The 15,200-nt window shown below is 34.0% G+C and overlaps 1 protein-coding gene across 9 annotated transcripts in view; it reads left to right on the plus strand.

Annotated features, from left to right (window-relative positions):
• CUNH3orf67 (chromosome unknown C3orf67 homolog) overlaps positions 1 to 15,200 on the plus strand; it is a 211,036-nt gene that overhangs the window by 101,379 nt on the left and 94,457 nt on the right. For 7 of the 9 annotated variants that reach the window (XM_025050713.1, XM_006917500.3, XM_025050714.1 and 4 more), the window contains one exon: positions 14,330 to 14,494. In XM_025050713.1, coding sequence (XP_024906481.1) covers positions 14,330 to 14,494 — 165 coding nt within the window. The remainder of the gene's footprint in view (positions 1 to 14,329; positions 14,495 to 15,200) is intronic. The other 2 variants (XM_025050715.1, XM_025050720.1) reach the window with 1 other exon arrangement.

Consider the following 15,200-nt stretch of genomic DNA (forward strand, 5'->3'; position numbering starts at 1 on the left):
TTAATTTTATAATGATCATTTTAAAATAGATGGTTGAGTTCTTATTATTTCTAGAGAGACTGGAAACACATACATTAATTCTTTATATGATTAATAAATATGCTCTCTAGGTAACTGAGCCTTCTAGAATTCATAAGGTAGCACAAATTCTCCTGCTAAGGTAGTCTTAAACAACTGAAAGTATTGGGAGAATATTGATGCTTCCTTTTGATTTTCCTCTGGGATTATTTTTAACAAAATCAATTCTTGTAGAAGCCCAGGAAATAGGGCTGCACGTAAGATGGCAAAAGTGATTTCTTAGAAGTTTGTATGTAGACTTTAGACTTATGCTCCATCTGAATGAGTGTCTATGATTCACTCTATAGAACAGGACACTATGCCTATAAATTTTATTTGATAATAAAACACAGCATGTTAATAGCTCCCCAATCATATCACAAGCCAGGAAGTACAGCCACTCATCCTATGTACCATTTAAAGGCTATACAAGAAAGTGAAAGATTTCATTTTTAAAAAAATAGCACCCAGCTAATAAGAAACCTCAAAACGTATAGAAATATGTGTACATTCTACATCAGATTGTAGGAGGTAAATCATAATCTCGTTAATATTTTTAAATAAATGTCAGGAAAAAAGCAAATCAGAAATTGGCAGAGTAAGTGCTTGTTTTTATCTCTGATCTTTCCTCAAGCCCCACTAAAATTATAATATAGAAATGAAAAAGATATGAACCCATCAGGATAAAGAGGAGACAACAACAGACAAAAGATGTTCGTAAATCTTATAAGATTGAGGAGTAACAGCTGACTTAGAAGAGTAGAGAAGGGTGAAACTTTGGGGTTTACAGAGAGGTTTGTCAGTGAGATTCATAATGTAGAACCTTAGAGAGGTTCAAAGTACTGCCAAAGGCAAGGTAAAAGGGGTATGACTAAAAACAGGGAAATTGGTTAAAATTCTGCATAGGTTGCTATAGGACCCCAGGTCACCTAACTCTATGTAACCAGGCAACAGGAGATTTATTCTCTGGAGAAACTGAACCAGTGAGCTTCTGAACCCAGGTATATCAGGTACGTGGTAGAGACACCAAAACTAATAGAAAGAAGGAAATTGATAAAGTAGGGAAAAGATATGTTTTCCTCAGAGTTAAGAAAAGATACTGTATCTATAAAATAAGAATTTGTTCCTGCTTCATTTCAATAAATATTTTATTGATATTTATTATAATTTTTTATGCACATATAGAAACATTTACAAATCATAAGTGTTCAGCTTGAGGAATTACCACAAAGTGATTATATTTCTGTAACCACCACCCAGATCAAGAAATAGAAATACAAGCATCCTAGAAACCCTGCTTATGTCCCTTCCCAGTCATTGCTCTCTACTTTTTCTGAGAGGTAACTCAATCCTGATTTCTAACACCACATATTAATTTCATCTATTTTTGAACTTTATATTAATGGAATCATTTAGTATACATTTTTTCACAAAACATTGTATTTGTGAGGTCCATTTATGCTGTTGCTGATTTTCAGTACTATATTGTATACCATTGTACGAATATATACCACAATGTATTCATCCATTTTACACTATTTTGAATATGCTGCTAGAATCATTCTGCATTTTTCTTAAAGAGCAATGTAGGTGTTTCTTTGAATATTTATCGAGGAGGTAAATGAAAACATACTTCAGCATTCTTAATTTCAGTTATTATGTTTTTTGATTCTAGAATTTTATTAGATTCTTCTTATAGTTTTCATTCCTTAGCTGAAGTTATTTATCTTGCTATCTGATTTCTCAAATATATTAATCAAAGTTATTTTAATGCCCAAGGCTCATAATTTCAATATCTGGCTTTCTTATGAATTTGTTTCTGTTGCCCATTTTTCTCTTGGTCTTGTTTCTTGGTATGCCTGGTAAGTTTTGAGTGAATGTTGGACATTTGAAATCAGAAGCTATAGAGATATTTTGAGACTCTCTACTATATTGTCCTCTAGAGATATAGAACCAAAAACATAAAATAAAAAAAGAAGCCCAAAAGACTAAAAATAAGATGGAAATATTAAAAATATTAGAAGTTTGTCCAATGTTTCTACCATCAGAGTAATAGGATTCCAAGTTGAGAGACTAGAGAAAACAGATGGATGAAATATAAAATTTCCCAAAATTGAAGGCCAGGTGTTTTCAGATTGATATAGCTCATCAAAAAATGACTCACTATTATTTGTGTAATTTCAGAACAGAAGGGAGAAAGAAAAGATCCTTTAAGCTTCCAGAATTTTTTTAATACAAGTTACATTCAAAATATTAGGAATAAGAATGATGTCTGACTTCATGCAGCAACATTAGATGGTAGAAGACCTTAAAACTATACCTTCAAAAGTCTAAGGAAAAAATATTTTCAATTTAGAATTGTACACACATCTAGTCTATCAATTAAATGAGTGCAGAATAAAGATATTTGCAGACTTACAAGATCTCGAGTTTTATTTATTTATATCTTTTCTCAGAAAAGATCTGGAAGATATTCTCCATAAAAATTCAGGAATATATCAAGAAAAAAAGGCATATATGGGACACAAGAAACAAAGCATTTCATCCAGGAGAAAAGCAAAGGGAATTTTCAGAATTGTGGTTAAAAGAACTCAAAAGATGATACTTGTGCAGCACATCTAGAGAACAATTGGTCCAGATTTTAGCAGAAAAATAGAGGCTTTCAGGAGGAAAGTCTCCAGGAAAAGAATGTATTTGATATGTTTGAATGTGGAAAATAAAATCAATTGTGATTTTATAGTGCTAATGGGGAGTTTGGGAAGAATTAATACTAAGAATATTGAAAACCCATGACATAACAAAGCAGTGATCAATTCCAAGGAAAACAAAAGGTTGTACAAAAAAAGAAATGTAATCATAGTATATCATGTGGCTCAGGTGTGCACAACTTTTTTTTAATAGACTTTGTTTTTTAGAGCAGTTCTAGATTCATAGGAAAATTCCCCAACTATGATCACCTATATTAGACTGATACATTTGTTACAGTTGATGAATGTACACTGATGCATCATTATCACCCAAAGCCCATAGTTTATATTAGGGTTCACTCTCAGTGTTTTATCTTCTTTAGGTTTGACAAATGAATGATTATATCCCCTATTATACTACCATACAGAATAGTTTCGCCACCCTAAAAGTCTTGTGTGTTCTGCCTATTCTTCTCTTACTCCCTCTTAATCCCTGGCAACCACTGATCTTTATACTGTCTCCATAGTTTTGCTTTTTTCAGAATGTCATGTTGTTGGAGTCGTAGCATGAAGCCTTCAGATTGACTTCTTTCACTTAGTAATATGCATTTGATTCCCACATGTCTTTTTATGGTTTAATAGCTCATTTTATTTTAGAACTGAATAATATTCCATTGTCTGGATGTACCACAATTTATCCATTCATCTACTGAAGGATGTATTGGTTGCTTCCAAATTTTGGCAATTATGAATGAAGCCGCTGTAAACATTCTTGTATGGGTTTTTGTGTGGACATAAAATTTTAACTCCTTTGGGTAAATTATCAGTGAGCGTGATCACTGTATTATATGGTAAGACTATATTTAGTTCTGTAAGAAACTGCCAAACGGTCTTCCAAAGTGGCTGGATTTTTCCTTCCTACCAGCAATTAATGATAGTTCCTTTTGCTCAACATCCTTGTCTGTATTTAGTCTTGTCAGTGTTTCAGATTTTTGCCATTCTAATAGGTGTATAGTGGCACAACTTTTTTACATAATGCTAATTATGCAAAACACTGACTAATAATTTACCCCCAAATTATGAGAAATCATATTTGGAGGATATGGGGAGGGAAAGAAGGTAGGGTGGTGGTGCCGAATCCTCTTTTTCCCAAAATAGGAAGTCAGAGATATTATCTAAAACTATTAAGTACAGAAATGTCAGTATAAGGCTGCTATTTATAAGTATAGATATAAATACAAGAAGATTTAGAAGAGACAGTTGAAAGGCTTGAAAACAGTTGCCTCTGCATTGTGAGAGTAGAGGACAAGAGAGGTAGGGGTTCAACAGTTAGAGAACAATGATTTAATTTTTTTCTCATAACTTTATAGTACTATCTGAATTTTTGAAGAATATACAATGTACTTTGTTTTAGAATTGATTTTTTTTTTTTTTTTTTTTAGTGAATAGATAATCTGTAAAACATTCCAAGAACAAGCATTTGGTGTGATTTCTTTCAGGTTTTTCAGAAGGCCTGAAAAAGAAGCTTTATGAATGTTTCATCTTAGATTACCTAAAAGGTTTTGAATAGATTGGGGAAGCATACTGTGGTTCAGGGTACTGTGGAATATAATCCCATATTTATCATTTAGCTGCCAGTACTTAACCTTGTACAAAGGCAGACCCTATCTCAATGCTTCACTTTTCTCATCAGTAAAATAAGGATAATAATTGTTCCTTGGTTAGATAGATACTATTATTATAGTCCCAGTAAAAGTATAATATATGTAAACCCAGGACATCTTGGTTTAAATTGAATTAAATTGATTAAATTTATTAAGTTGATATCATGGAGACTAATGATATAGATTACTGTTTCCACAGTCCATTGCTGTGATCCATGCACCAACTTTGTAGTTTTGTGTGTGCTTTGAATATCTCTGAGCTTTATTTTCTCAGTAATTACTATAAAGTTTTTGTGAAGAGCCAATCAAATATAAAAATGTATATGAAAAGACTTATAATGTGAGTATAGATGCTAAACATTTATCTGACTTCTATACATCTCGCACTGGGTTGCACACAACTCTGCTTCAAGTTGCTCAGGGTCTTACAGGGAAACTTACGCATTCATGTAGATCATAGTACCTGGTGCAGACTTCCTTAAGGGCTTAACAAGCAGTAAGAGGAGACTCTGGAGCCCTTACTGACCCCTTACTTGAGAGAGCTGCTCAGTGAGGCATTTGGATTTTTCAGATCTGTCAAAGTAAGAAAAATTTGAAGATTAACATAAGGGTGTCATTTGAATTTGCCAAATCAGAGCATTAAAACAGACAAACAAGAAAAACTACAATTATTCTGATTGTTTCATTAAATGAAAGGACATTTAGATACACATGCATAAACACATAAGGAAGATCCTAATTTAAGAATAAAGGCTGACATTTTTGCCACAAGCCAGTAAAAATGACTTCATTGATTAGTATCTGTCCACATACTAGAGTTCAGTCTACATTAACCTGGAGAAATAAACTTTCAAAGCTGCATCCTGAAGGAAACACAGTATTTCCCACATTATGAAAGTTGACAATGAAAAGAAACTATTTCAGGCAGAGGAAAGAGCACATATGTATAAAGGCATGACATGATGAATGTATCTGATATGTCAAAGGACCAGGTAGTTCAGTATGGTACATGGCAGGGGCAGGAGATAAGATATAACATAATATTGCATTACTAGACTGCATACTTTGGGTGACATAAAATATAGAGCAAGGTTCCTGTCCCCATAATTTACTTTGTAATTATAGACCCTAGAAAAGTTAATACTACAAGAATTCATTCCAAAGACAATTAGATGAAAGAGGGCAAAGGATAACATATTATGGGGCACATCAAGTATCCTTGGTAAAGGAGGTTGGCAGCAGAAGTGATAACGATGATGATGATGATGATAATGATGATGATAATGATAATGACGACAACGATTGTAGTAGTAGTTGCTATAAACATTTAACATATGTGAACTTAATATAATGCTCAGAACAACACTGAAGTAGATGTTACTATTACCTTCATTTTACAAATAGGGAAACTGAGGCACAGAGAAGTCAGATACTATACCCAATGTCACAAAATTGTTAATTTAAGTAGTAGAGGCAGGGTTTGAACCCTGACAGTAGGACTCAAATGTATGGATAGAAGAGAGAGAGAGAGAGAGAGAGAGAGAGGGAGAGAAGTGGAGAGAGAGAGAGAGAGAGAGAGAGAGAGAGAAAGAAAGATATAAGAGATGTCATGGAATAAGAATACCACGATTTGGTGGCTGGCTGTGTTAAGGGTATCTGTATTACAATAAGTAATGGACATCCCTTTTTCTTACTAAAGGAAGGGTAATTTTCTTCTGCATTTTCTTCGTTGTGTTGAGACTTCTTTCACAGGAAAATTTCTTATCTGTTTCTTACATTCTATTCTGAGAATCAGTTTTAAAATAATGTATTAATTGCTTGCTTGAGCTCACTGCCATGTTGACCTTACCTTATTTAAACTGCTACCATTTTAACTCTAGAACCTCTTAAACTCACCCAAGCTAGAAAATGTTGCCCAATCCTTTGCTATCCGCTGTTTATACAGCGAGTATAATAGAAAGTGAATTACTGAAACCTTAAGACAGCCATTAACCAGTTTTTCACTTTCCCAAAGGAATGGCTTATAATGGACAAGTAGTAAAGCATGCTGATTTAATTTAGTTTATTACTTTAATGGTTCCTGAGGGGACATAGAGTGGTATTTTTAGATATTTGCATAACTGGATTATTGATTAACTTGTATCATTCTGCATTTTTGAAGAAAAAAAACCCAATATATGTGTAGATAGGTAAGAGAAAGAGGAAAGAGAAGAAAGGAAAGAACAAGTGACTACCCATTAAGCATAGATGTATCCTATGCCAATGATGATTTTGCAGGTTTCCTGACTTCCCAGTTCAGTATTATTTCTAAAATATTAGTACTGGGGAGTATGTGTTCTGTGTTTAGAAATGCAAAAAGGGAATAATTAAAAGTATGATTTTAGACTGAGAGCCCCTTGAGGGCATAGGTTGGGTCTCCATATTTTTATCTCTTGCACGTGACCCAGCACTGGTAACCTGTCATAAATGTTTGATGAATTGACAAAGTTAGGATTAGCTAATTGTTCAATTATTCATTCATTCACTGTCTCTATTTAATAAACTTTTATCTAGTGTCAATCAATATGAAGAAAATGAGTCTACGGCCACGCCACCCTGAACAAGCCCGATCCCAGAAGCTAAGCAGGGTCAGGCCTGGTTAGTACTTGAATGAGAGACCACCTAGGAAGACTGGATGCTGTAGGCGTAAAAAAAGAAAAAAGGAAAAAAAAATTATCCCTTCAAAGGTCACAGAAAAAACTAGAAATATTGATGTCTTGCCTTAATAGACTCATTGAGCAGGGAAAGGCCTTAGAGGTCATCTAAACCAATGTCTTAATTATACAGAAGAGGAAAACCAGGCCTATTAGTTATGAGGCATCTTGTGGTGAGGTCACAATGGTGGAACTCAAGACCAAGCCTCTGACTGTTCCTTCCCCAACAGTACACAGGTTTACTTTTCTCAATAACTGGATTAGTCTAGTGTTTTTAATAATTAACATTTTTGAGGTGTTTTGAGGTGTTTTCTTACCTCTCTCTTTATCTCCAGGTCAGGTGAGTGCATATCAGACCCACATCTTGTCAGCTTAAAGCTACATTCCCATCCCCCTCTGTCCTGCAGTGTAGTTGAACTCAAAATGCTCTTGCCTAGGAAACCACCACAGGACAAGAAAGATAAGATCTCAGTATAGCAGAGGTGCCCAGCAGCCAATAATAGATCCCACAAATATGAGTCATGACTCATATCAAGATTCAGAATTATTCTGATTAAAGTATCAATTTTATAATTAGATAATATAAAATATTTATAATAGAATTTCATATCTCAAAAACCCTAGGGATAACACTTCTATTTATGATAGCATCTAAAATAATTAAATATCTAGGAATAAATTTAACCAAGGAGGTGAAGGACTTTTTACTGAAACCTATATAACATTGCTAAAAGAAATTAAAGATAACCCAAAAGAACAAGTGACTACCCATGTTCATGAATTGCAAGACTTGATTTTGTTCAGATGTCAGTATTACGCAGAAAGATCTAGAGTTCAATACAATCTCTCAAATTTCAGTGGCCTTTTTTTCAGAAGTGGAAAAGCTGATCCTCAAATTCATATAGAATTGCAAGGGGACCCAAATACCCAAAAACAATCTTGAAGAACAAAGTTGGAAGATTCACACTTAACCAATTTTAAAGTTTACCTCAGAGTTACAGTAATCAAAACAGTTTGATACAGTTAGAGTAGACATATAAACCAAATGTAATAGAATTGAGTCCAGAAATGAACCCATATATCTGATTTTGACAAGGATGCCAAGAACATTCAATAGTGAGAGTTCAGTCTCTTCAACAGTGGTTCTGGGACAATTGAAAGTCCACATGCAAAAGAATAAGTAAGTTTGTACCCCTGCCTCATACCATACATAAAAATTAACTTAAAATGGATCAGTGACCTAAATATAAGAGCTAATAGGAAAAATAGAGGTAAATCTTCATAACCTTAGATTTGGCAATGGATTCCTGAATATGACACCAAAAGCACAGCAACAGAATTTTAAAAATAGATAAATTAGACATCAAAACTTAAAACTTTCATGTACACTATTAAATAGGAAAGACAGCCTACACAATGGGAGAAAATATTTGCAAATCATATATCTGTAGGATATATATTCTAGTTCTACATATAGGGAGAGTGTGTGTGTGTGTGTGTGTGCGTGCTCACACGTGCACTAGTATCTGCAATATGTAAAGGATTCTACAACTCAACAGAAAGACACACAACCCAATTTTAAAAACTGGTCAGGACCTGAATAAACATTTATCCAAATAAGATATACAAATGGCTGACAAACACATGAAAAGATGCTTAACGTCATTAGTCATTAAGGACGTGCAAAATAAAACCACAGTGAGATGCCACTTTACACTCACTAGGATGGCTGTAATTTTTTTTTTTTAAGGGAAAATAAGTGTTCGTAAAAGTGTGGAGAAATTAGAACCCTTGTACGTTGCTAATGTGAACACAAAATGGTTCATCTGCAGTGGAAAGCAGTTTGGCATTTCCTAAAAAACTAACACATAGAATTAACCATATGACCATTCTAGATATATAACCAAAAGAATGGGAAACAGATACATGTACATGTATGCTCAAAGCAGCAATATTCACAGTAACCAAAATGTGGAAACAGTCCAAATGTTTATCAAGAGATGAATGGATAAACAAAATTGTAGAGTGTACTATACACACAGGCAACAAAAGTCACATTGTATGATGCCATTTATATGAAATATCCAAAGTAGATAAATCCATAGGGATAGAACGCAGATTTGTGGTTGCCAGGGACTAGGGACTGGAAAGAATGGCAGAAACTGGTTAATAGGTAAGAGATTTTACTTCAGAGTGATGGAAATGTTTTAAAGCTATATAGAAGTGGTGGTTGCACACCATTGTGAATTTGCTAAACGTCCTTGAATCTTTCCCTTTAAAATGCTTCATTTTATGTTAATGTGTATTTCTCCTCAATAAATTATTTTTAAAAACCTCTAAGGTAAGGTATGATTCGTTCAGTATACCCAAGTTTTTGATATAATCTAGGTTTATTTTCCCCCTTAAGCATCAAAACCTTTTATTATGAAAAACATAGTAAAATGTGGTGGGTTTTTTCACCATTGTAATGAAATAATTTACAGAAGTATTTGTCTGTGATTAATAAAAAACACTTATGTAGCACTTGCTATATACCAAGCACTATTCTTAGACTTTTATATACATTAACTCATTTTATCGTCACAATAACCCTATAAGGTAAATGTTATCTTTATATTCATGTTTCACAGTTAAGAAGAGCAGGACACAACAAGGTAAACTACTATGCCAAGGTCACACGGCTATTGAGTGGTAGAGACAGAATGTGAACTCAGGATACCTTGTTTCAGAGCCTGTACTTTTAATCCCTATAGTATGCTGCTTCTTAATATCTCTCTCCGAAAAGGCACAGATTTGAATCCATGCCAAGCCCAGAGAAAATCTGATAGTTATATAGCAAATGAATGAATGAACAAACAAAAAATAAACAGACTTTGTATCAATATTGTTATAGACTAAATGTTTGTGCCCTCCTAAAATTCATATGTTGACACTTAATCCCCAAAGTGATGGTATTTGGAGGTAGGGCCTTTGGGGGGTGATTAGATCATATGGGTAGAGCCCTCATGAATAGCATTAGTGCCCTTATAAAAGAGACCCCAGAGAACTCCCTCACCCTTTCTATGTGAGGGTATAACAAGAAGATGGCCATGTCTGAGCCAGGAATAGAGCCCTCACCAGGCACCAAATCTGCCAGTACCTTGATCTTGGACTTCTAAGCCTCCAAAACTGTGAGGAATCAATTTCTGTGGTTTATAGGCCTCCTAGTCTATGGTATTCTGCTATAGCAGCCTGAATAAACTAAGAAATATTTTGGCAGTTAGAGATTCCTGTGCTTTCTACTTCTCTCTTATTGATGTTTCAGAGAGGTGAGATTATATATAAATAAGGCACTCTGCTAGGTACTGCAGGCTATTCCCATATAAAGAGGATGAATATAATTGAGTCTGGGACTAGTGAATTATTATAAAATTAGTCCTTATTTAAACTATATGAATTAGGAGAAGCCATAACCAAAACGTATCTATAAATCTCACTATTTTATAAGACATTCCCCCCATAAAATGAGGATGATCATTTTTAATGCGTACAGTGCTTTATATATGTATTAAAATTGATGACTTAATTTTTAAAGCTAGTTAAGATCCTCCTCAAAAGTATTAAAAGCCTACAGAATGGTTCATTTTATGATGGCTTATGGCCAAAGAAGAGTGAACAGGGTTACAAAGTCACTCAAACATTCTAATAATATACTAACACATAGACAGGAGGCAAAGACATCAAAAAGCCCACCATCTGGTTGTATTTGGATGCTACATGAGCAAATCTGTCAGCCTTCTCATAGTCTTCTCCTTCATGTACCATTTGCAATTCTGAGCTGACCATTCCAGCCAACATTATTTTCTTTCAGATTTGTTAGCAAAAGCAGCTGAAATTCAACTATGTCATTTTTCAGACATTAATCAAGCAGTCTGCATGTTTCCATACACAATCTATTCCAGAAGATAGAACTTGTCTGAAAGAACAATGCAGACAGGCCCGGGTCCCATAGTATCTGATTGCCAGCTTGATTTGTTATTTGCCATCTGGGGAGAAAGATGTGATATCCAAATAAAATATACATGGAGCACTTTTCAGGATATAGCTGAACAAAGAACAACCAAAGAAGAAGTGGAAGACTTGACAGCTGCATTTAATCTAGGTCAGCTGTTATTAAGAAGCTTTTGTTCATAACCATTTATTGAGCAGCCCCTTTGAACCAATTGCTGTACTAAATATATCATTGGGATTCTTCCATCATTCTTCTCCATGCTACAATGCTTTCACAGAATTATCTTTTTTTCAGTTCCTAGAATGTACCAAAGTTCTTTTGCCTTCAGAGTCTTCAAATGCTCGTTTCCCTTCACCTGAGTGATCACTCCTACCCCATTTTACCAGGCTACTTTCTACTTATCCTTTATTCTACTAATCCTTTATGACTCAGCTTAAATGTCTCTTTATCAGAGAAGACTTGACACCCTGTGCTGGTAGATTACCCCATTACCTCTTTCATAACACCATGAACTTTTCTTTCAGAGAACATAACAAAATTATACTTAAACCGTTATTTATGATGTAATTTGTTTTATATTCTCTGCTAGGTGTAAGTTTCAAGAAGGCCAGGACAGAGTTACCCTGACTCCCCACTAGATTCTCAGCCACTAGATAAGTGCCTGGCACATAGTAGAGACTCAATAAATATTTGCCTGATGATAAAATGAGCAAGTGAGTGAATGAATGAATAAATGAATGAAGACATGTACTCGTAGATTAGCACTATTTAATTTTTATTGTAGGATCTATGCTATTTTTAGAATTCTTATTTTTAAATTAAACTATAAATGCTAAAAAATAAAAATGGCCTAGTCATTGGACACGGCCGGGGGAAGGAGGTAGTGGTAAGGTGGATGATGGGGAGATGAGTTAACTTGCATTTAGGTCTATCAGAACATCCAACTGCCAGTTCCTAAAGCTTCTTCATAGTCTGGTTTCACAAAAATGAGACTAACGCCCCTTTCTGTATATTCCTCCACAGCCTCAAAGAAAGTCAGTAGTTGCTCGACTAAGTGGTATCAATGACTAGTCTTTATTTTAAAGTAAACCACAGTTTCCCTCAAATAATAATCCAATAAGTTGTGAAATAGTTCTGGGAGCCAAGAGAGAGTAGATATATAGAAAAGGAAGTTGACACAGAGGGGATCTGAGCCTTTTGATGTAAAATCTCATTTATATGTCAGCCATGTTCCTGTAAGGTTCAGATTGGAGTTTTGTAATACTCTGCGCTTTATTCTGTCTTCCATAAAAATTTATGGATTTTTGGTTACCAGGGATTTGCTGTCTGTCCCTTGTTAGTTGGAAATGTGGATTTTGTTTTGGACTTTTCAAACTTTGTATGACATTGTACTCTGTACCATCCACACAAGCCCTATAAACTAAAGTTTCCATGATTTCTCTTTTATCGGATTCAGAATACGGCATTTTATTTCAAGGTCTTATTAGCCTACAGAACTTCTTCCTCTTTTAATATAAAATCTTAGTTTATCAATATGGGCATTAATATGGAAACTAGCTTTTTCTACCTCAGAGAAGTTTGAAATAATATGTCAAATATATATATCTGGAATTAGTTTACCTATTTTTCCAAATGTTTTCTATTTTGAGAGTTCATTTACTCAGTTACTATAAAATGATTTTCTAAATGTCACTGACAAGTAAGAAATGGATGGACAAAGAAAACCCGAAGACTAAGATTTGTAAATCGAGTGCATTTTTAATGACAGGAGCAATAGGACTCTTAGAAACCATTACATTGCTGATGAGTATTTAAGTTTTTAGATAAATAATTCATTTTCCTTTTCAGGATTAGGACATTAAGATCTAATTAGAAAACTGCCATGAGTTGGGTGCACATAAACCTAACATCATTTGCCTTTCTAAACCTGGTCAGAGTTTATACTTATATAGGATGTTTTTTGAGGGATGATTGGTGGATTTTTCTTACTACTCACATTCACATATACACAGATTGCTTTTTTCCACCAGATTCTAAAATTTTTATAAAGAAAAAAATAAAACCTACACTTAAGCTAACCATCAAGTTATTTTACATTTTGGTGTATTTTCTTTTAGTCTTTTTGCCATTCATACATTTTATTTATTGATTTCCTGCAGTTGAGATAGAGTTTTGTGTACATTATTTTCATTTCACTTTTTATCTTGAGTCTTTCCTATATCATTAAGCCAGAATCATAAATAACAATTTCTTGTGACTCTTTACTGCAAATTCAAGTTGTTTATTTTTCAGAAATTATAGATCCCTATTTACCTAGATCTTCATCTTAGTTTATGATGTTTTTTAATTTAGAATACATTCATAAAGTGAAATTATTGAGTTAAGTGGCATGTGCATTTTTAAAGCTTTCGATACATACGGTAAAATTGCTTTTTAGAATGCTAATACCAACCCGATTCCTACTTGCTATGTATGACAAAGCTTAATATCTTTGCCATAAAAGAGGTTGTAAAAATAAATGAGAAAAAATGTTCTCAAATAGTAAAATGGGTTAAGAGCGTGAACAGAAAATTTACTAAAATGAAAATTTAAACATCCATGTAAATATATATTAACAATTTCAAATCTCATTAGAAATACAAATGAAAATAAAATACTATTTTAATTATAATAACTATTTTTTCCTTGAAATTATTCAGAGGTAAGATGTTAACATTAGGGGAAGCTTTGTAAAGGGTATGTAGGAACTCTGTTTTTGTAACTTTTCTATAGATCTAACATTATTTCAAAATAAAAAAGTTAAAAGTTAAATTTACTGATGTAATGGCTGTACATATTCAATAATGTCATCGTACTTATGATCTAATATAAATGAGACAGTGTATTCCCAGAAATCTTCATTGGAGCATACCTAACTAGTTCTTCCCCCAAGTTACAGTCTAGTATTGAAAAACAAATATGAAGTTTCCAATGAATGTTCTTATTTATTGAACGAGTCTCTGAACCCGCACGATGTTATACACTTTGTCTTATTAAATCCTTTCTACAGTCCTAGAAAGTAAGCAGCAACATTTCCATGTTCATTTTACAGATAAGAAAACCAAGGCTGTAAGGCTGTATAATTCATCCAAAGGAATATTCTAAAATGATTTACTTTAATTGGTTTCATTTATAAGATGTGTCTATTTGGCAGAAATGGCTTACATTTTGAGAATGAATGTTAATCTTTATTTCCAGCTGGATATGGTGTTCCCTTTCCAACAGATGAACCTGCAGATATTATTCCACGAAGCTGCCAACTTACAACAGATGTTCCACAAGTCACACAGCTGTTAAACATGACTAAATTCCGCCAAACTGAAATAAAATTTGGAAGTCATCCTCTAAGGTCAGCAGAATCAGGTATGCACTCAGGCACCTAAATTATAAGCATATTTATTTGTAAGACAAAAGGGGGGAAAGCCTTGTAATTATCATTTATAGCTCGAAGTTAAATATTAAGTCACTTTTACATTGACTCGTTGGTGATAAGTCATTATTTTCTGGGTTTTTTACATGATAGATCAAAACATCCTTAATTATTCCTCTCCTTTTCCTATATGCTTCCAAGCCCTGCCAATTATACCTCTTAAACATCCCTAAAATCTGTCTCCTCTTCTCTCCTATTGCTACTTCTATTGTTCGGGTCCCTACCGTCACTCACCTTAGCCTCCCTGTTAATCTCCACATTGCTGTCAGAATTATCTTTCTGATAATAGAAGTAGAAATGTAGTCATGTCATTCTTTAATTAAAGACTTTTAATACCTTTCCCACTATCTTAGAAAGCAACATGAAAAAAACCTTGAGAGCTCACACAAAACCAACCTCCTCTATCTCAACCCTACTCCACACTTTCATCTCCAGACACCTTTCTCTCACTCCCCACATGTGATTTTCTGACTACTCTGCTGGCCTTCAGATGTTCATATATTGAGATTGCTTTTTCCTTGGCCTAAAATAGCTTTCTTTCCTTTCTGCCTGAAAAAACTCCCCATTCATCTTTCTAGATACAACTCAAACACCGCCTCTTCTGTGTAGCCTTCCCTAATTCTAACAAGCATTGTTCTC

This window comes from Pteropus alecto, unplaced genomic scaffold (assembly GCF_000325575.1).
Source record: "Pteropus alecto unplaced genomic scaffold, ASM32557v1 scaffold75, whole genome shotgun sequence".
In the NCBI taxonomy this organism is placed as follows: Eukaryota; Metazoa; Chordata; class Mammalia; order Chiroptera; family Pteropodidae; genus Pteropus; species Pteropus alecto.